The sequence below is a fragment of the Typopeltis vanoorti genome, chromosome 2 (genome assembly GCF_054136105.1).
Source record: "Typopeltis vanoorti isolate ZY-2024b chromosome 2, IOZ_Tvanoo_1.0, whole genome shotgun sequence".
NCBI lineage: Eukaryota > Metazoa > Arthropoda > Arachnida > Uropygi > Thelyphonidae > Typopeltis > Typopeltis vanoorti.
This window is the reverse complement of record NC_143550.1, coordinates 83,265,238-83,288,939: the sequence shown is the minus strand read 5'-3', so window position 1 is coordinate 83,288,939 and position 23,702 is coordinate 83,265,238. Positions and strand designations below refer to the sequence as shown.

Sequence of the window (23,702 nt, the reverse complement as noted above, 5' to 3'; positions counted from 1 at the left end):
AAATTTTTGTTTTGCTGTTTATTACTACATTAGTTAATCTAAATCAGTCTCTTTATCCAAACTATTACTCCTAAACTCGGTTGACCGTAATTGTTTGTTTTTATCTTCCAGTTTTCCGGATTCAAGAAGTTAAATAATATCAACGGATAAAATATAAATTTCAGCAGCTGCTCTGGAAACAAAAGCGCATAATTAACAACCTGATATCGACAACAGAGCATGTTGTCGATATCAAGTTGTAAAAACACAGCGGAGTCGGCTGTGTTTTTTACTCCTAGAAACTTGGTTTTAATGTCTTCTCCCTTCGCAAAAGAGAAGGAAACTTAATACCGGCCTTGTTGGACGAGACCCGCTCTACAACCATCGAGGTGTCGATGCGAATAGTAGTGGAAGATGGATATTATCGTCCGGTGTGAGATTTCCTTATTGGAGGCTTGAAGTGGGTTGCAAAAAGACTCCTTCATTTGCTCTCCAGAGAAAAGATTCGCGAGTATTTAATCTTTAGTATCAGTCCAGATACTAATGTACCATAGATTTTGCGGAAGATTCTCATAAAGAAAAAGCACCTCCGTCTTTAGTTGCCTTTACGAAATCTTAATCAAACACGCATTCAAATAATCCCATCAATGGCATTTACTGCAAAGAACTCCAATCGGAAAATAAATTAATAAAGATGCGCTCTTTGTGATCTCTCGCACTTACAGCATTATTTTAAACGTGTCAGTTATTTATATTTCTTTCTGTTTAAGAAGTGAATGTTGTTTGCAATGAGAAGTTTCAAAGTAAAGAAAGCCGGAAGAATTCCGAAATTCCACAAACAGGAAACTGAATTGACTTCAGTTATATCTGTAATGATTGAGCGAAATCAAAACTCGGATGGAGTAAGAATTAATTGCACCACATTCGATCCATCGGGCATCCAGAACTCATGAATATTTCAAACTCATTATCGCTAGACTTTAGGTGCACCTTTGCTCTTTCTTTTAATATTCTAAAGCTCCAAAGACAGTTAAGGAAACGTGAATTCCAGAGCCAATAACTCACATGAAGTAATGGAAATGAAAGGATCCAAAGAACTCTAGCAACGCTCACACACACTTGAGTACCGTATTGCATTGCCAAATTAAATCAATCCTAGCCATCACCCCTAGAAAGCTATTTCACAATCATCCCTAAACAGGTGGAGAAATAAACTGCCATTTTCCCCATTAATCCTTGTTCATATTCATGACTAAGGACGTCGTGTCTGTCCTGCAGGTATGCTCAGGTATATTTTGTTTCTTACGATTTGCTTTTGCAATAGGATTTTTCATCCGCTATCTGTTCGTATCCATTAGAATGGAGCAGTCAGTTAAGTCTTTGCCATTAGAGTTGATAGCGTAATCGTTTCATTACTTATACATTCATTGAAAAGTAAATGCTCTGGGAAGCATTTGGTGTAGTTCTTGCATGCGACATTCAAATTCTGGTCTCATCTTTTCTAAATCTCCTAGATATGCAAACACTGACAAATAATGTACTCTAATACTTCCATTATATCTTATTTAAATATAATAATCCAGTTACAGTAAACAAATATATACCAGGATAGTGACATAACGGCTATCGGTAATAATCCTCCGTTTGGGACATTCATTCGGTATCGACGATGCCCTTTGGTTGGAAAGACTTGGGTTCGAATCCGTCTAGAACGTGAAGCAACTTCATCCTGGTTTTTCAAATGAAAGTCAGTTAGCTCGTCTCATATACAACTAGCAGGGAATGTGGTTTCCGATTGCCACCTTTTCACTCAGCTAAACCTGCCGGATGAACATAACGTAATATAGTTAACAGATATGCAATGTTAGTTAGCATACGTAATACATTGGCCTTCTAGCGTCAGTTCCTTCTTCCTTTATGCCAAATATTTCCTTCAGATATCGGGCTTCGGAGGTAGTTGTTGTTTTAATTGCTCAGTCAGAATATCAACTGAAATAATTCATGCAACTGAAAGATAATTTTTCCTGTCATTTTTTTCATCATTTGTAAATGTAAACATTTTGTTGTTTACCCTAAAATCTTTCGGTTTCAAAAATTAATCAGACATTTCAAAAATATAATGGGATTGTATAATAATATTCTCTTATGCCTGAATGACGTCAAAATCACATGGTCCAGTAAAATAAGGGGAAAAGGAAAATCAATAATATGAGCTTATTATGTATGTAATTTGAATTGAATGATAAGAGTGACGTCATTATAAATTAACTTTGTTAATAATGAAAAGCTGCATTAAACATAATGATCTTTATGTCGGTTAAAATGAGTAAAAAAGACGACATCACCGCGAATCAAAGAGGAAAAACAATAGCAACATGAGGAGTGATTAGTTACAAAGAGTCTCTGATTTTGTCTTTCACTCTGTAGCGAAGTCATCTATAATGAATTACTTAATCTTAAATATAAGATCGGAACTTTCTGGGAGGATAGGAAATTGATCCATTTCTAGCTAACCATTTATTCGGGAAATGGGTAACTAAAGATGTTTTCTGCCGTCATATATATATATATATATATATATTTTTTTTTTTTTTTTTTTTCCCTCTAATATTACAAGTTTCTTTAAATTGATTATACCGCTGCTGGACACATTTATTTCCGGGTGGATTAGTCTGACAATCCACATGGGAATAAATTTGCCTGAATCTCGTTCTACAGGAATCACTAACAAATATTTTGCATAGCATTTAGCTCTTTGTTGACTGCTCGTCATCTTAATATTCATTGATTACAATGTAATGAGAACGCATGCGTACAAAAGTGTTTGAATACTGCAAACAATATGAATAAAAACATATTTGAGTTTGAAAAATCGGAATATTTGATATAAAACGTATATAAAAATAACAAGAAAGTTAATCTGTTGAGATTTAAAAGACTTCCAGTTATATAATAAATGACACTTTTCTTTATGAATGGTTTATATTTATGTTATTTATATAAAATTAAGATTAATGAAACAATTTGTTAAGAATTTTGTCAACTAAACTGCTGATTAACGGTTTGAATGAACAGTAACAATAATAATAAAAAAAAGACGTATATTTAATTTTGTTGTTTTTTTAAGGAGTTCGACTAAACATTTCCTTTTTCTCTAAACATTTTATTTTATTCTGTTTTCAATTCATTTTATTCATTATTATATAAACAATTTTTTTTCCTCATTAGTTTAAAATACGTAATTCTGACTGATACCATAAAATGGATATCATTTTGAAATCGACGTAGCAAAAATATTCAACAAGTTTCTATTTGTAGATCCCTGAAATTAAAATAAATCTACTATATTTTAATATTAATTTTTCCGAAAGTTTCTTTTCTGAAAAGAAAAATAATTTTTCACTTTTCAAAAAAAATATCCAACGAAGGTTTCCATAACCTTTTCTGCGGAAGCCGATCAAGAAATGTAACTACAGATTCTGATATGTAATTCATCAGAAATATCCTATCGAACAGGTTGCCACAACAACCTCTCCATCACACGTGAACAGATTTAGCCCAACTATCGCTCACGCGAAGTACTAAATTCCCCAAATACTCAGTCAAAGTGGATACTGAAAAGTTTCGTCAGGGTTGGTTGATTCCTAAAGAAATTCATTTCTAGACGTACATACCCGGATGTGTTTTATCGGCGGTAAATGTTGGTAGAGGTAAGAAATCTTATGGATAGAAACACTAACGGAAACCAAAGATTAAACCTTTCTGTAGTTAAAGTTGGAACGGTGGGGAAATTCCTATTAGCGTTACCTCCATTCAGAAAATTGGGGGATTGGTCTCCACACTTATCCGGCTCCTGATTCCAACTTGTTTAAGTTGGCGCACTTCAGAAAGAAAAAAAAAAACGAAGATAAGGAAGATACTCAAATTTATGAGTTTTCTGTTTACGTGTGGGTTCATTCGGAAATTGGTTTAAGTTACTTTTACCGTTAAGAGAAGACTTGAATGGTTAGGTATTTTAGTTAGTCACTTTCTTGTATCCGTTTTTGCACATTGCAATCAGTTTTAAATACTTCCATCTATTCACTAACACGTATTTGAACTTCAGATCTCATGCATTTTGTTTTTGATTAAACTATTTGGCATTGGTCATGACATTCCCATCTATGATCATTCTAACGGTGAATTGTAGTAACTGACCTTGACAGCTAACAGGCTTTCAGAAATCACACTGTATCAGAAATCATCGTAGGTTTTCGAGCAACGTAATTGAAATTTGGAGCAAAGCAACAGTTCTTCCGGTCAGATTACATTTTGCTTTTTAAAGTCGAAAACATTCAGCTCAACTACATCACTCAGCGTACTCTTATTCTAGTAAATCTTGTGCGACTATATTCATAAAAAAGCTTATTGAACTGACCTCTTCTATTAGACTAGATTGGATAAAAAAAAACGAAATTTATCGAAGAATATCGAGAAAAAAAGGTTTCATTCTATTCACTTGAATTAATGAGTGAGTATTTTCATTTTCAAAGGGAAACATTGATTCAAACTTCCTCAGTCAAAGAAAACTGCAGACTTTTTTTTTTCTCTCTCTCCCAAATGCGTTCTCCTAATGTTGTTTACCGCTTAGAAATTACCTATCAAGAAAGTTGATACGTACATAGTTCGCATGCAGATTATACTTTGCATTTTGATTAATTTTGATTAAAATGAAAAGTTTTCTCTGCAGTTATAAAAAAAAGAGACTGAATGATTCCAAAAAACCTCTGGAAATTTTAATTAAATATTTTTCTATATAAAACATATATTTTATAAATATTCCATGTTACATGTATGATTCAAAAAAATGTTGCTTAAAATTGTATATGAAACAAAATAAATAAAACAAACGAATCTGAAGTCTGCAGGAGATAAAAATCATTGTTCATTAGTCATGCAATTATGATAATTTTAAAATAAGATCTAATTTATCATTTATTATTTATAGAATCTCGCATAAAGAAAATTCAAACAAAAATGACTTGAAATTTTTCTTCTTTTTTTTTTAAATTTATTTATTAATTTTAGGTGCGACCAACGAAATCATTCTTCACTATGAGAAAACTGTCTGTGTCTTGTTGGTTGCCTTTTTCAATTGCTGCAGCTTTGCTAGCGACATCTGGTGCCAATGACGTAGATCAATTTGAAGAAATACAAGGTAGGTGTATCGTAAGATGATCACCAAATAAAATTATTGAATAAATAAAATTTATTAATGTAATAAAAATAGTAACCATTTTAAGTTGGTGATCTTTTTAATGGGACAAATATGCATTAAACAAATACAAAAAATTTCCATTGAATGTTGATTTTCTTTGCTCTTACTAAATCGAAATTGTATATCCTTTTACTTGAAATCAAATACTTAAATTCGTTTCTTACCAGCGGTTGCTAAAACCCTATTTTCAGACTATCTTTTAGGTTTTCAATATCCCCGTCAATCAAGAGAATCTCCGGCAACCCCAAATGAAATTCTGCGTTTGATGTCTTCTCTTCGTTCAGGATTATCGGTGCCTTTCATTCATCGTCTCGGAAAATCCTTCAAAAGAGGTAAAATCGATGGAAAACCCAGCCGTAGCCATAAGTTTATCATCGGTTCGGAGTTTCTCGGAAAACGAATGGGTTCGGAATTTCTCGGAAAACGAATGGGTTCGGAATTCCTCGGCAAACGATCAAAGTCGTATATTCCCTATAAACAATTAGGATCCGAGTTTCTAGGCAAACGAATTGAGTCGGGAATCCCAGCAAGACATAATGCTGGTTATAGACAAGTATACGTGAATTCAACTAGTGGAACGAGGCTTTCAAAGAGACAAGATAAAAGTTTCATGGCAGAATTGTATGATAAATGGAAGCAAAAGTCAACAGAACAAAGGTTATCACGTGATGGAGATAGGTAACAATGAAACGTTTGCAACAATGAAATAAAATTGAACTAAAATGCATGAGAAATATCTAATGCAATTTCAGCTTTTAAAATTATTGCATGCTCTTTTTATTTTTGTCCTTTTTCGATTGCTAAACGAGTAATGAGTTGTGTCGTGTGCCACACTGTTTCCAATGGGTTGCAAATAATTCTCACGAAAAGTTTTGCCAATAACGGAACCCAAGTCTTGATTAAAATTGGAAGAAAGGCTCGAAACGATTCCGTATTGTACGTGTAAAGGAAGGGATAACGGGCAATGAGGTCTCATGAACAGAAAGAGTAAGTAAACCTTCTTTATCTGAATACTTTCGGTCCTGAAAAGCTATCGAATGTCTCTTTGTTAATTGAATTTTTTTTTTGTTCACTTTCCAATTTATCTTCGGAATTTTATTTCGTACTATCGAAAACAAAGTTTCCTGTAAGTAAATACTTTGCAACTTAAATGTAAACAGGTTGGCACTCGACTCTAATCAATGATCCAGAGAGTTTCCTTATAAGTTATGTGTGGGCTAATTCCTAAGTGGACTAATATTTCCTTCGGATTTTTTTTTCACAAGTAACTATAAAACCACGTGATCCCTTTCAGGTAGTTTTTTTAGTTGCTTGATCTCTATAAGCTAGCACTTCTGACGACGAACCAGCATATATTGAGACTTTCTGGATGAATTTGTTAAATATTTGTTTTTGTTTAACATTTTATTTCAATTTTAGTATTCAGCATGATCTAAAAGTTCTTCTTAAATGAAAAAAATACTAAATATAACTAAACAATTACCTAAATAACTAAATATATTAACTAAATAAACTGAATATATTAACTAAATAAACTGAATATATGAACTAAATAAAGTAATTAAATATTACAAGCAATGTGGAATGCAATAAAAATTACTTCATTTTGTGCCTTTTTTCTGATGAGCATGCAGTTCCTGTCGAAACCAATTTAAATACGAAACTAAATTTAAAATGGAATCTAATAGCAAACTAAATCGGTTTCTACTTAATATTAATATGAAATTAAACTATATTTAAATGAAAATAACTTAATATTCGTCCTCAAAATAATCGCATAATACAGATGTCCCTCCCAGCTTATGTTATTGTATTTGGGAAAGCTTCTAAATTGTCTTCTACGTAATAATCTTCTAAGATTTAAGAAGAGTTACCGAATTTTCACGACACTCAGTGCATAATACTGGAAGTGAGAATAAAATACGATCTCAAGACATGTTTCGTATATTTTTTAGTCTTCTTGAGAGTAGAAATCTTATTGTTTGAGTAACCTTTGAAAAACTTTATTTCCCATCGCAAGCTGATGATACTTTAATCATCTTAATTAAATTCTCCTTATATATCGATCTTTTCTTGCAGAAATAGTTCATAAATAATTTCTTTTGATCTCGCGTTCTCAATTAGATGAATTATAAAGCACTAAGAAGGCAAAAAAATTATATTATTTTAATTCGATAATGAAATTTCAAAGGGGAAAAACCACTCGAGTGTTATTTCAACACCAACTTCGTTCTCTGTTTTCATAATCTGTCTGTTACTTTCTTCGCATTTTTATTACGAAATTAGCGTGACTAGTAATTCGCTGTGAGCTGTTCGAAAATATTGATTAAGAACAGAACCGTTTTTTTTTTTTTTTTTTTAATTCGTTTCATTTCAAGTTTTATTTTCCCAACACTCAATGTCTTTCTTTATCGACGTGATAGTTAAAGGGAAAAGTCTAATTAACAACCGAGAAAATTTGCCTTCAAGGGATGTGTTCAAATGTACTGACCGTGAATTTTAAAAATTACATTTATCAAAATAAAGGCGATAAAGATATTCTGCTTATGCACCGTACATTCGTTTTACTCTAACAAGACCTGTGGCTACACCTGAATCGTACGTTTTAATTGGAATTGGGGCTAGAAAGGGGTGCCCGATGTTCCGTTTCCCAGAAAATACTTACGCCTACACATTGCATTTTAGCTCATTCTAGATTACAGAATAAATATAATTTACCACTACGGACATTTTTAACATAAATAATATCTTAGAAATGTTAATTAATAATGAAAATACCTCATAGGGATTGCTAGAAGCAACTTAACGTAACGTAATGTATTTCCTTTCAGACGCTGGAAGCACAGTTTGAAAAAATAAATTTAAAAAATCTATACATGTTGACTTTTCTTTCTTAGGCCTAATTTGCTGTTGTGACCTTATATTTCCTGCTCTACAAGTAAGCTTTCAACTAATTTAAGTAAGAATAATTATAATTGCTTATAAACAGAGGTGATTTCTCTTTATATTTCTCTTAAGTTATCAGATGCTTGTTTGCGAATGTGTGCAAACATAAAGAAGGAAAGAAAGAGAGAGAGGGAGATTTGTTAATTCCGAAGAGAAAAAAACGAATGTTTGTATTACAAAACCTGAACTCGAATAGAGAGTTTGTCACAAAAAAAAAAGAAACTTTCTTCACCTTTTCCACGAGTTGCCTTGGTGGTGCAAATACACTATCTGTTGGTAAATCATTTTAATACTTTTATGGTGTTATAATAACACCGTGAAAGTATGTTATGTGACGACAAGGAAATTCAGTCGTTTATACAGGCCCTTTCTGTTAAATTCAGCGGTAAAATACCAACGCAACTCGAGGGGGTGGGGAGGAGTAGATCGTCTTCTATTTTATCTAAATAAAACCTTGACTTAATACTAAACTAATACTGTTGTTTTTGCCTTGCTATCAAACGACTTTATTTGAATATAAATCTAATGTATTTTTAAATAATTTTGTTCAGAATGGGATAATTACAACTTACGTTCGTCTTGTTATTATCCAGTAGTCCGGTTCCAATTTTCATCAATATTTCGAGCATGTGTGTGTGTGTGTGTGTGTGTGTGTGTGTGTGTGTGTGTGTGTGTGTGTGTGTGTAAGAGAGAGAGAGATTCCTCCATACGCAGTTGGAAATAAACGAAAGGGTATTAACTTCTAAAAATGTGTTTGTTGTTGTGTTTGACGAAGAAACCAAGAAGAAATATTCTTGCAACTTAGGGAGTCGCAAAACTATTTTGTACAAGCGAAGAAACATTCTCCAAGTAATTTGTGTCTTCTGATATCTTGCTTGACTCCACATTTTTTTTTTAAGAAATCCGATCACCTTTTGCCTTGTAATCTATCTATCTAAGGTTATTCCATAAAGAACTTATCGGTAGAGTTGTTTTGATCAGAAAAACAGTTTAGATGGAGGTCATGTGACAGTTTTTGAAATTCCATTAAGATTCTTTCACCAGTGAAAGAAGTTCAATGACTGCGCGAAAACTGTTAATTCGTTAGGGACTTGACATCTCTCTTTTTTTTTTTTTTTTTTTTTTCAAACATTTTATCACGCATAAGGACATTTCAGAATGAATTCTACTCTATTTCCAGATACACAATAAATACATTTTAACAAAAACAGTAAAGTATGAAATTATTTGAAAAAAAAATTATGAATTCCACCACGGCAAATGCACTCGCGATAAATTATGAGTGGTTAACTAATAAAAGAACTCAATAAATCTTTATTGTGCAGATTTTTTCAGATGAATGCGGTTAAATAAACGAATACCTTGGTTTTAAGCCTTCATTTCCTATGAATTTTTATAAAAATCTTTTCCATAACGTGAATGATTTTTATCGCCCGATATGACAGAAACATCTTACTTATTGGAAGTTAGTGACGTGGAGAAAAGTCTTTTCGCTTTAATTCTCAAGTCGTCTAGAGTACTATAGAACCTTCTTCTATTCTCTGAAGAAGCATCATAGCTGATTTCAGAGGTCCGTAGACGAATCATAGTTTTTCACCGAGTTACATATTCCAGGAAATTAAATGTTTGATTTTAGTATTAAGGCTGTCATTAAAGAAACACCGCTATGACTATGCAAAGATGGAAACGAGGAATGCCCTTGTCTTGGCAGAGGGTCATCAAGTCTTGGGAAGTGAAAATTCTATATAAGGACATTTCAACCGGGGAGTGGTTAGACTCATTTGGTAGTAGATTGGAAGAGTTTACCATCCTGCAAAATATATACTGGCCTCGAAGCTTTTGTCTCAGCAGTAATTCCAAATCACAATTTGAATCTACATTCAAATAGCACATGACGTCTTCTCGACTGCGCTTATGGAGTTTTTGATTTTAACAGCTGTCGCTTCAACCAGCGTTGTCATAGTTACAAGTATTGTTTTCATAAATAATGTATATACGTTTCACAATTCAAATTTGTTTTCTACTGTCATCATTCTTACGTCGTACTATTCTGATTTTCCTAAAATGCCAAGGTTACTGTAAAACAAATAAACATAAAAGAAACAGGGTTTTTTTTTTTTCGCAATCATCATATGAAGGATGTTGCGTACGTCATCGTGTTCTCATCAGATTCAAGTGAGCAATATTGCAATTCATTTTAATTTTAATGATAATAATTTTAATTATAATAATAATAATAAGACTGAAGTAATCATGCTATAAATACTCGTCTTCAGAACCTGATTCAATAAGGACAGATTTCGCGCATAAAATCTAAGGGAACAAACCTAAATAAACTAGTTTTAATAACTATAACTCGGGTTACATCGAGTTTTCCACAGAACTTCGAATTAGCAGACAAGTATTGGAATGTGGTTCCCAAAGCGCAACTAATTGAATGTGGGACATTGGGAATACCAATATTAAATACTGATGTTTTAAGGTCTGCGCAATAGTAAATATTGGCATCATTAAGGAGCAATTTAGTGCAATAGGCGTTGCAAGTGGGTGCTACGTATATACTAAAAATGGGAATGGTTTGGGAACGAATGATAGAAGCACTGTTATTTAAGAATTCTGTCTATACTTAAATAAATATCTTTCATGCACACCAATTGTCATTCTAATGCTAATACAAATAACAAGAAAGAGCTTGTAATGATGTAGGGTCAACAAATTAGTTGGGTGATAGGATTAACAGAAGTGAGTGAGAGAAGAACCATAGGATAGCCATAACATTTGTCGAATAATGCTGTCAACAGAGTACGTGATATCACTTATCTACCATTAACTATTCACGTTTCCTTTGTTGGTTATTGATAATAATTTGTGAAAGGAAGTGGAGGTGAGTTTGGAGTATAAGTTAAACTGTTTGGATACTATTTTCTCGTGGGTATATTTTGGAATTTGCCGATATTATGAATAATTTTCTTGAGACTTTGATGTGATAGCTTACAAAATTTTTCCAATAATGCCGAGTTTTTTTTTGTTTTTCTGAGTTTTTTTCTGCTGAAGTCTCTCCTATTCATGGTATTTCATATTTGTCAGATTATACTGTAGGTATGTAAGCGAAGCATAGAAATATGGTACTCTGTACATTTGAAAAGCATTTCCCCTCGAAAAAGTGGTGAAAAATCCGTCAGACATTATATTATAGAAGAATAAGGGTTTCGCTTCAGAGTCTTAAATCAACTGTTATTCATCTGCTGGCGTATCATTCTTTAGTACTATAAAAGTATGGTATTTCCCCTATAAGAGTATAGAACGAACAAACCACTGAAGCACAAAAGGTTTACTTAGCTGTTTCACAAAGAAAGATGCAAATCAAAATTTATTTCTAAAATTTGTAGTTTTTTCCCTCTTCTCGGCGAAGAATTTTTGTTCCGCATAGAAGAAGATAAACAGCTTGACTGGTCCCAACATCCCACCATCAACAAGAATTATCCAAGTCGTTTATGCTTGTCGTTATATCCGTGCCAGGAAGAGACATTTTGGTCCATCACCGCCGCTCACGACGTACTGTCATGATATATCGATGAGGACGGTGAATTGAACGACATATATTTTTTTCCTTTCGTGCAGTGCATGATAAATGCCGCCTTTCTGAGTATGCTATTTGCCCAACGGTCCAACTTCGAGGAAGTTTTGATCTTACGTTATTTTTATATTCTCTAAAGGAAATGAAATTGAGAATTCCACCTCATTCCATTTCTGTAGGAATACTATATCGGAATTTATTTTAAGAATTATCATGTTTTTCCCCATCTTTTTTTATTTTATTTATTTATTTTTCTTTTTTAGGTAAAACAAAAGCGTCGATTATGGTCAAGAAGTTTCAAACCTACGTTTGAAAATATGAACTTGCGACTTCCCGTTATTTTACGATTGGCTCTGCGATGTTATTTACAAATGGCACAATAAGATATTCACAAATATTTATTCATAAGTGGAAGTCTTAGCTGTCGAAAAGTTCCAGAAGTTGAACTCATTGTAGAATTAATTATGCCTCAGAGCTAGGTGTTAGTTACAGCTGTATAGAGTTCTCTGTTTGTGCGTGTTTCCAAAGTGGTCCCCACGGAACTGCACACTAAATATTCATGTTGCCGATTTTAATCATTAAGATTGGTTTCGCTTAGATAATGTGTAAAGACTCAAGTACCACTCAAGATGAAGTGCAATTTGTAGCCATAAGACAAACACGCAATAGATCGATGCACTTAGTTTAGCGTTTTTCGTTCTTTAACAGCGCAGAAAATATTAAAAGTTTGTATTGCAGTGGTAGCGAAAGTTCTTGGGATCCTTGTGATTTATTGTGATACAGAAAAATGGAGATTAACTTTCATCGTTATGAAATGTCTTATAAGTCGGTGTTTCTATAACATCAAGAAGGGTGCATGATGTGATATTTTAAATGCCGTGGTTTGTGTAAACGTATTAGGCTAGGAATTACGAATCCTACCCAGAACGATTCTTCGTGGATAGTCTCTGGTGTTTGCATCTTTTTTTTTTTTCTATGATATATCGTATAAACAATATCATTCTAATTCAATCTTTCATACTTTGACTACGAACTTTACATTCATCTCTGGTATACAACTTATAAAATCAAAATAACGCAATACTTTTCTTTAGATACCCAATAAGAATGCTTTTTATATTATCAAGCCAATGTGCGGATGTCTACTTGATTCTTCCACAGAAAAAAACGGTAACACGCGATAGACTGATATCGGGCCGAACACCAAAGCGCTCAATCAAGAAAGAAACACGTCAGGAAAGACCAGAGTAGTATACCGGCCACTAGTGATCAGATCAAGATAGGATAAGGAATCGAGACGTAATTGGCTGATAAGATCATTGACGTCATTGTGTGTGATTCTGTGCGTGACGTCATGAGTGTGGAATGTTTGGAATTTCCCTGGGGGAACATGTGTCATTGATGTCACACACGATAACGTCAATGATCTTATTAGCCAATCACGTCACGATTCCTTATCTTATCTTGATCTTGATCTGGTCAGTAGTGACCGGTGTACTACTGACCAGTTTTAATGCAGATATTAGAAGTCTCAAACCTATAAGGAAATGCTAATATAATTTCAATAGGATGTGAGGACAACAAAAAGAAACTTCTGCAAATAAAACACATTCGAATTAACTTTGAGTAACTTCATGGGTTTTATTTTCACCCTCCAATCTGAACAGGGACTTAGCGAAGGAAGACACAGTACAGTTTGGAACTTCGATTCTGAAAATAAGTATTTTGAGATTTTGGAATTTCTAGATTTGAAGATTTCCAATTTCAGATTTTAGTTGTTCCAGAAGTTCCAAATTTCGGCATTCCCGATGCCAGAAGTTCCGGATTTCAGAACTCACAGAAACAAGGATTCATTTTTTCACATTCATCTAGTGGCATGATTCAGAATTTGGCATTCAATTTCGTTTCCTTAATATGATAAATTGAATAGGTCGTGCTTTTTATCCATATTTTTCACAACCAAACCGAAATAAGAGACATCACCATAGCAAAGATTGCGCAAAAACCTGAATCTGGTTAACACAAAGGCTGTGGTGAGTTTTCATTTTTCTTTAAGCAGAACCATGTTTTGAATACATTTCTTTCTTAAGACAGAAAGCTTACTCAGGAGATGGATGAAAATGTTCTTATTAATCCTACTATTAAAGTCTCTAGACTATCGGTCTTCAGGACTTAAAATCCTGAAACTTGGTCTTCGCTTGATGCATGGTGGCTATCTAGATTTATTCTAAAACTACATGGACACTACAGACGCTGGAAATGGTGATTCACTTTTAAGTTCTTTATTGATTAGACTGAAGAAAGTTAGATTTTTATTTCTTCCTCCCACTCGGTCCTCAGTGGGAAATGAATTTTGATTTATATTGTCCCATATAACAATAAAATCGAATTAACATTTTAATACAATGAACGGCCAAGACGTTTCTAAAGAGTCGGTTATACAGTTGCTATACACGCAGGTTATGTCTGAAATACTTCTTAAAACTATTCATCTTCTTACAATGATGCAACTTTCAGTTATGAGAAAAATGCTTTTCTCAGACGTGTTTTTGCAACTTTGGCGATTTGTAATTGTAATTTGAGTGTCAGACGGGTACATCTAAAAAGTTGTTATCTTCATAAGTCAACTAATTACAATTCTGTTGGATTAAATTTTGTGTTTTAGGAAAGTTAAATACAAATTTGCACTTCTGAAATTAAATTATTTATTTTTATTTTTATTAACTTTAATTTCAGAAAAAAGTCTCATTGCTTGAATTTAACTCTCCACTTCCCACCCCCAAACACAGAATTTTTGGGAAAGGGAGGATTGTAAGAAAATTCATAATTTTGTAGGACCGATTGGCTAAAGAATGCTAACACGACAGACTAAATAAACAAATGGAATTTTTCCGAAAAATATAATTAAACCACATAAAAAATCTTAACGTGTTTGTCAAAAAATATTTTTCTTTCGTTAGAAACAATCTTCCAGAGATGTTTTAATCACACCAGATTTAACCTACAAAACGAATAGTTCCTTTTTAAAACACTAGATGTCACTATAGATTATGACTGAATCTAGAAACCGATAGAAAGAGAGAGATTTGTTAAGATACTTAATCAAGTCGTATAGAGCTTCTTCATCACCTTTCCCTCATTAACGCTGAGGAACGTTTTTTTTTTTTTTATTTGAGTCGCTGTGTCATAGTAACCTTCATCAGATCGCTACCCGCACAAGGAAGTAATGGTATCCAGTTTATATGTTTTATCATATTCGTTCCTGCAGTGAATATTTCGGAGTTATTCAACTAGGATATAGTAAAAGAAAAACGCAAGCTTACATTCGATTATGAAACGACCGTAAATAAATCAAATAAAAATTAATAGTAGTTTTATGAAACTGGAAGTGCTAAAACAAGTTCAGAAAAATCTTAATCTCGGACTCACGTCGCGTCTTTGATCTTCTAATTCGAGTGACTTTTAGAGGAGTTCAAAAATAGAACAGTGTCTAAATCCCAAGGATTTAGACTGTTTTCTGCTTTATACTAGCTTTATCTTTGCAAGTTGGGACTGCTCTGTACTGGGCTGTATAGAGCAGAGCAGTAGGGGAAAAATCATGGTAAATATTCCAGAGCAGCTTTTCTTACAATAATAAGAAATAATATATGACTGAATAAGAATTCCAAGAGTTTTTAATGGTTGACTCATTTTGAATGGAAATATTTGAGGAAACTGTATAAAAATTTGCGACATATATAAAACTATAATAGTTGTATACAAAACTTCTAAAATAAGAAAACGAGCATCTTAGAATAATTCAAGATTCGTAACTTTGCATATTATGGATAAATTAACAAATTATTTGCATTTATTACGTTTCCTTTTCTTTCTTCTTATTATTATCCTTTTATTATCCTCTCTCAACTTTCTTCTTTATTTACATATTGGCTTTAAAGAATTAAGATCTTACAAATAAATCAAACTTATTTTCTTTCTTTTTTTTTCTCCTTTTTTAGATCCAGATGGACTCTCACAGTCTACGTATTTCATGCCACACCCACAATATCGGGACATTTTCAATCACTTCTCTGAACATTCCGACAGTCTAAATAAAAGACTTTCCGAATTCCTTGGAGGTCCAGGCAAGAGATCGTCAATTGGAGACAACACCATCCCTGAATCATCCCACGAAGAACCAGTCAAAAGGCTTTCCGAATTTCTAGGTGGTCCCGGCAAAAGGTACTTCGATGCCGAAAAGGACAAACGGTTATCAGAATTTCTTGGAGGACCCGGAAAAAGGCTTTCGGATTATTTTAAAGGCTTCGACAAAAGATTATCCGAATTTCTTGGTGGACCTGGGAAAAGATTGTCCGAATTGTTAGCAGATCCAAGAAAAAGAATCATTCGTAAGATGCACTTGCTCAGTTATGATCCTGCTATGCCCAATAATGGGGGCCCTGGTAAGCGTAGACCCTATTACACGAAACCACAAGGATCTGAGTTTCTTGGGGGACCTGGAAGAAGATGAATACGTGGCATCTAAATGGGAGAAACTACTTTTGTTGTTATTTTAGCGTTGACAGCACTTTAAGACGCGATGTACGTTCTCTTAAATGATAAGAAAAAAACCTCATATGCGATAACTTCTTTGCCTGTTAGTCACCCAACAATTTATTTAGAGAACAAACATAAAACACGAATAAAAAGAAGCAGTCATTACATATACTAATCAGTTCCATCTTGGTTTGTTTTGCTAAGGAAGATGAAGAGATATTTAAATGACTTTAATCACCAGGTGTTTTATTCCTTAATATTCTCTTATGATGTACTTCGAAAACTGTTTGATTAACTCGTAAGAGTGACGATGTAATTATGCTGTGTTTATTAAAGAAAAAAAAATAACCTTGTAAATGGGAAAGTGCAATAAAAAATATTTATCTGAAAACTGTCTCGTATTGTTGTTGAAATGTTTCTATTTTATATCGCGTGGCACTAAGTTCGGTACAGCGTGATATTTAGAAAATCACGTGCTTATTTCAAAAAAAAAAAAAAATTAACAATAATAAAAACCCAAAAGATGTATAGCGCTTTTTTTTTTTTTTTCTCGTGCTCTGTTCTGCGCGCGACTTCATTATTAGACACCAATAAAAAGGATTAAAAAAAGGTTGGGATTCTCATTAACAACCAGAGGACAGAAAAAAAAACAAATATAGGAAAGTTTAATTAGTAGACTTACGCATCAGTGAATAAAAGTAATCTTTCAGCCATATCTGTTTAAAGAAAGATAGATTTGAATGATGGAGTTTCCTATTTGCTTATTACGTGATATCCTTATTTTTACGTGCATCAACCATCACGTAATTTAAGAGATAATTGCTGTCAACGCAATAAATATCGTTAGTCTTGACAGTTTCGCTAATGAATTTTATTTTCCTGTTTTGGTGAAAAATTCGGCAAAAGATGATTTATAAAGTGTATTTTTTTCTCTCCATTCGTTTACCGTAACATTATCACTTTTGCTAAGAGGAATGAAGTATTAAAAAGCATACTTGGTTTCCAAAGTTCATTTAATATGACATTCGGTCGGCTAGCTAGCCTGTCGAATCTTATATTTCTCATTACAGTCTAGACATTCATGCATCAAGCCTGGCTGTGGAGTGTGCACTTCTACTCTTTAATAATGAACACCACATTTTTTTTTTAGTTTCTGATTCTTTTCACTAAGTACTGGAACTTTTCTAAGCCTTTTGGCAACCTATTCCAGAGTTTGGCAAAAGTAGGTAGGACGATTTTTCTTCTTGAAATATCTGAGGGGTTTTAAATCCTTAACTGCACGAAATGGAGTACAATACACTTGTCCAAGTGCATACAGATAAATACTAGTTTGAATTAGGAACATCTTGAATCGATTCTTATGTTCTGAAAATTGAAGAAGAAAGATTTGACTTCTGACAAGCTTTAACAACCTGGTGTAGTCAATTTCTAAGATGTAAACAACTTCTTTTATCAATATGAGTGCACGTAAAGAGATACTAGTATCAATTTGTTGATTGAATTACCCATTCTTATTTGTTCTATACACATTAATTCAACTTTTATTTAAATTAACTTGGATTTTCAGGATTATTTACTACAATCGCCTTTCATTTCTCTGACACGCAGCAAAATGCACTCAACTGCAGCGATGACAATGAAATACGGACACTGGAGGCCTATTCTCTCGATCTCTAAAAATTTGAGGTTAAGAGAGTGCCTCGCACTCCATTTAGGACATTAAAAAATACTGTTAGAGTATTTATTTGTTTTTGATAATCAAAGCATGAAGCAACTAAAGCCACAGTTGTGTTCTCAGACAGATTCCATTTTCGAGGAGAGGGGGGGGGGGATAAAATTCTTTTTTTTTTTTTTGCTGAGTCTCGTTAATTAATCTCTAATGTGGACGATCTGGGAAATGCTCAACGCCCTCTTCGCACCCAATGTGCGTGTAATACCGACTTCACCGAGGACACTTCAGTAATCAAACATAAACCCCAAAATGTAAATCACACGAAATATGTAAATAAATGCGTAGACATGTAAACAGTGCTTGAGAATCAGATTTATTTAATTACTAGGCGTTTGCATATTTAGTATGTGTATTTTGTTCCTGTTTTTAATTCTTCGAAAATAAAAGAACCCAAGAAGTTTGCCAAGATACTGGATGTTTACATCCGCCTCTTTCGTTTTCAAAACAACAAGAAATAATGTACAGGCAGAAGTGTTTAGACTGTTATTGAGAACGTGGGTGTTTCTCTTTTGGATCGATGCCAATTAAACTGTGAAGCATCACACACCGTCGACAAACCCGCACTCATCACTTTATAACAAAAACACACGTAAAATACTCCTTTTTTTAGTATTTCTTTGGGGTGTTTTCTGTGTAAAATGAGCGCAAGTGAAGGAATGCTAATAGGATTACGGATTACTTGGAGGGGGAAAAAAAACCTGGAACGCAAATTGCACGCGAATCACGAGCATCATGATCATCTTGAAAGTCTGATCGACAGGTGCTTCTTACGGTGCAGTAACTAAGCTCAAAAGGCAACCGCTGTATTTCTACTGAACGAACACCACTCCGCACTTTTTGTAAGTCCTTCTTATACCGATGATTCAAATCGGGTTAGTTCATCGCGAATTTTATTTACTCAGCCACAAAAAAGAAACCCCAAAAAGATTATCGTTACTTTTTTAAATTCTTAACGCGCTTTGCTTAGTTTCATTCACTAGCAATATTTAACCCATATTCCTTGTTTATTAATATCTCGCGATCTGATTTTATCTCTAATCTATGTTAAAACGAAATTTTTCTTTCAGCACAAAAGAGTGTTGACCGTTTCTTGTTGTAATCTATTTATTGTGTTCAATATATGTGTTTAAACTTAATACACATACCGGTCACTGAATTAGAAACCTTTTTGCAGATATACGTAAACATCACTTAAGCAGCGTATATGCAAAATACTTGGTCACCTGGATCACCACGTGTTCTAGGCAACTATTTAAGAATGCTGCTGGTTAGTAATCGTCAATAGTGCTGATCGCAATGTAATAAAACGAATGATCTTTCGGAGTTCGATAAAGGACATTTTGGATGCCCGTCTGGCTGGAGCCACGATTTTGAAAACAGCAGAGTTCACTGGTTTCTGAAAAACTGTAATGTCCCGAGTGTTTAATCAGTGGGAAAATAACCCACATTGCTTATCCAAGAGACGTAACTCTGGTCTTAAGACAGTCTATCAGGAACGAGAGATCGCCGATACAGAACTTCTTGTGTGCACCATTTGACTGAAGCCTTTAACGAAAAGCTGTTTCCGACACATATCTCACCGAACTATGCGCAGGGAATTGAAGAGGGTCGTATTGGTAGGGTCTTACAGTCTTTGTACATCAGTGGCACATATATTAGATGCAGTTTAGTTACATCTGCATGAAAGATCACCCTTACAAACAGCAACGACCAAAGATGTATGCGCCACACTTTCGTTTTCACTGCTATAACATTTCAGTCGGTAGACAACATGCTGGTAGATTCCAATAATGAATAAAATGCTGTGAAATAAACCATCAGTCTATAACTAAAAATTCAAGAAGTTAACGCTTTGATGAAATTCCAAAAAAAGTTATTGGATGACTCTAATAGGCATTTTAATTAAAAGATATTAATCCTTTCTCATAATTATTAGATGGTGATTAAGCTTGAATCGGCTCTAGCAATTGCCAAGAAGTAGGAACAACCGTCATCACCAAATAAAATAATATGGAATGTAAATAAATACTTAACTATGCAATCAGAAATTTGCCATATGATGCCAACTAATATTAGCAACCTCATTAACATTGATTCAAGTGCATTTTGAAGGTCAACTAGGAAGAATAATAAAGTAACACTGACATAATTAGAGAGTATGTATTCAGAGAAACACAATGTCAAACAGCAGTCTAAAAGTGAACTCATTAAAACAAAGAAGTGGAATAACAGCATTATAAATCATTAAAATTAGACGAATTGGTCTGAGGTAAAATTTTAATAAACACAATTATCGGGTTTAATTCTCCTACGCGCGTAATTGAAACGAAACAAGGAGATTTACACAGGTCAAAGCATCGTTTTGAATACTCTTATACTTCTGAATTCATGTTGGTAAGTCCAATGAATTTATGTTTGATTACATAAATGTTTCCAGAGAAACGGTTCTACAAGCACAAAATAAAATTGATACACCAATGATTCAGATCTACTCTGCTTACTATTCGTTAATGTACACAAACATTTCTTTTAGCATAGTGTTTACTGTGCGGTTCTCTCCATTAATAATTCTGTTTGCCTAAAAAGCTGGTTTGAATTGGCGGTTTCGAGTATCATAACAGTTAAACTTATTCCCCATTCCTGTTATTAAGTTGAAAATTCCCTATAAGTTTCTTTTCTGGTTTCGGAGCCTTTGCTGTTTTGGTGTAATCCAAACCGACTAAATAAACATTCCCAATGATCATGAACAGCTAAAAGTTCATCCGAAATGAAGTTATAAACTATCCTTTGTATATTCATCATTGAAGGAAGGTTCCTTTCTAGATTTACTGATTTAATATTTCAGGAAAAAAATTATCAAAATAATTTCTCCCGATGGAACACTTCATAACGAAATATCAAATTTCATTGTCGTAACCAAATATATCCCATTATTTTATCGGATTATTATTTTTTAGTTCGCTTTCAATATTTATCTGTCTCTATTTTCTATTTTTACTTAATAGCAAGTTTAAAAAAAATCAGGTGGAATGAGTGCACGTTTTTATTACTTATTCTTATAAAAATATAAATATAAATAACAACCAAAGTGATTAGTTCACTTCGCCCTTTAATATCTTCCTCCTTCGATATAAAAATTAAGGTGATCTCATCCCCTTGAAATTTAACGTTAATAAGTTTCAGCTAAATCGACTTCTCACTTTAACAAGTAAACCATAAGCAGTCCTTTGAGGAAATCATATTTGGTTTATGAAAATTAAACGAAGGGATTTGAACTGCCGATAATCAAGGTTATTAATTGAATGTCTCGGAACACAGGTTACTTTTAAGTAGAATGTATTTTAATTCCTAAAGTTAGAGGAAAGGTTTGAGGCGCAACTAACGACAGTTAACAATGTTTAATAGGCTAACGTATTAAATATTCATAGAAAGGAAGTTGCCGCGCTGGCTTTAACTGCTGAAGAAGAAGAATGGCAGGAAAGAGCACAAAGAAATAATGTTTATCACAGTAATAGAACTTAGTCACACGAAACAACATACTTGAATGAAAATTATTGGTTAATGAATGTATATGTAAAGTATCATCTTTAATTAAATCGCAACGATCCCCGCGACCTCTATATCCCATTTGTGTACTCAAGTCTTTTTTTTTACAATATCACTACAACAATGGATAGAAAACCAATTACTCGTAATTTCATTTATTGTTTTAATAATGGTTTTTCTACCTATTGTTGAGTCATATCATCGTGGGAGTTTAAAACGAATTGTCTGGATTCATTCCAACAGTCTTGCTTTTGAAGACATTTTAATAGAATGTTAACAATAAATTCGAATCACCAATTGTAGCAATTTGCAATTTAATAAAAAATGAATTTAGAAATTTATATCATCACCTCACAATACTAATTCGACCGTTTTGGTAATAAAATTATGTAGTACTATCGTACCCCGTACACTCCTTGAGAGTACATGTGAGGAATTTGATGATGATGATGAGGAGGAGGAGCGAAAAAAGTTCAAAAAGAAGTCTGCGATTCGAATAATGCTCTTCAGGATCGTAGACGTTTTTAAGGTCTTATCTCACTCAGTTCTGAGTTAGTCTTACATCATAAGAGTTATTCCTCTGATTATCCCTGTTTTCACCATAGATACAAGACCGATATCATCAGATGCATCGGTTACATCGAACCTAGGGTCACATCGATCTTAGTGGAAAATAGACGTGATGTGGTCTGATAGATCATTAGTATAAAGCTATTTTGACTAATGAACATTAGAGTATATTTTTCTTTGCTAAGAGTAACGGTTCAATCAAGTTTATGTAAGAATTTCTCCACTACTACAGTTGGAAAACATCGCAATTACGCAAGGGAGAAATATACTAACAAAAATAGAAAAAAAAATTCGCGAATGCTACTGCAGCATTGAGGGTCCAGATTTTATACACTTGCATATTAAGTGAGAAAAGGCCTTTTTCTGTATGTCTGTAAAGTTTAAAAGTGTCCATTTTTTTGCTGAATATAAAATAACTGGAAGACGAACTGAAAAATAAATTAAATAAATAATAATACTTTTCTATCGCAGGAGCGTATTGCTGAATATTGTACAATTGGCACAATGGAATGATGCAGACGATACAAAAGTGTAAGCGGATAAGTGTAAATGTTTCTGTTCACGTGAATAAGTCTCGCTGTTGTATGGTATTGCGATGGATGCTACTAATTAGAGCAGGAAAAATAACAACAATGGTTGCGATTTAGATTACATGCGTATCAGATGGCTGAAGATATCGAATACAGCAGAGAAATAGGGACGGAGACGATAAACAGAAGAACCGGAAGGATTAGTAGAAGTATAAGAAGACGAAAACAATAATGGATTGAGAAACAAGATTAAAAAAACCTGATCTAATCTATACAATACGAAAATATGAAAGAAAAAACATCAATATTACCTCGCCATCATCATCATCATCAATGGTTCTGACAGGCTGAAAAGCGCTCACATTCTTTCAAGTATTCTTGGATTTTGTAATTCTAGGATGATCCTAAGGGGTGGTTAACCCTACCCTAAATACTTCGTATGCGAATTGTAAGTGTTCTCTTGACCGGGTTGTCTGATTGCGGAATGAGCAATCCTAGTTTTTGGGAGTTTCCTTTCTACCTCCGCATGGGATCCGCTAACTCACCTTCAATTGAAAAGCCGTGAAAAAGGTTCTTCGCGCATTAGACAGAATCTGAACTTAGACCTTTCCAACTGTAGAGTATTGTCGAAACCGAGTTACGGAGACTCTTAGAAGTGGAGACAAAAAAAGTGTTAGATCTATAAAGAAACAGGATTAATGGTCAAACTAGATCAACGACGATTAAAATCTTGTATTTTGTGCATTAACAGAGCTTGCCCGTTGCTCTTTGAAGAAATTTAAAAAAATTCTTATATTTAACTTATTTTTTTTAAATAAGTTAAATATAAATTAAATATAAAAAAAACTTCCTCTCTCTTCTTCTGGGTGAATATTCTTCTGCGTTCACATTCCATCATTATCATCGCATTGACAATTCCGATATTTTGATGCTTGTCGATGGGAGCTCTTTCTTACAACCTCAAAAGAACTCCAAGCTCCTAGGAAGCACTCTATCTTTTTATTTGCATCTGGTCTCTCGCAAAATGAG

The 23,702-nt window shown here is 33.5% G+C and overlaps 1 protein-coding gene across 2 annotated transcripts in view; it reads left to right on the top strand.

The window, feature by feature from the left end:
• Positions 1–15,896, top strand: part of LOC150109216 (uncharacterized) — a 53,812-nt gene extending 37,916 nt beyond the window's left edge. Inside the window, exons 2-5 of one of the 2 annotated variants that reach the window (XM_090406329.1) lie at positions 5,047–5,176; positions 5,428–5,914; positions 8,134–8,174; positions 15,758–15,896. In XM_090406329.1, the coding sequence (XP_090262455.1) occupies positions 5,074–5,176; positions 5,428–5,914; positions 8,134–8,152 (609 nt within the window). In that variant the 5' untranslated portion in view covers positions 5,047–5,073 and the 3' untranslated portion in view covers positions 8,153–8,174; positions 15,758–15,896. Of the gene's footprint in view, positions 1–5,046; positions 5,177–5,427; positions 5,915–8,133; positions 8,196–15,757 lie in introns of both variants that reach the window. The other variant, XM_090406338.1, reaches the window with a different exon arrangement.
• The last annotated feature ends 7,806 nt before the right edge of the window (positions 15,897–23,702 follow it).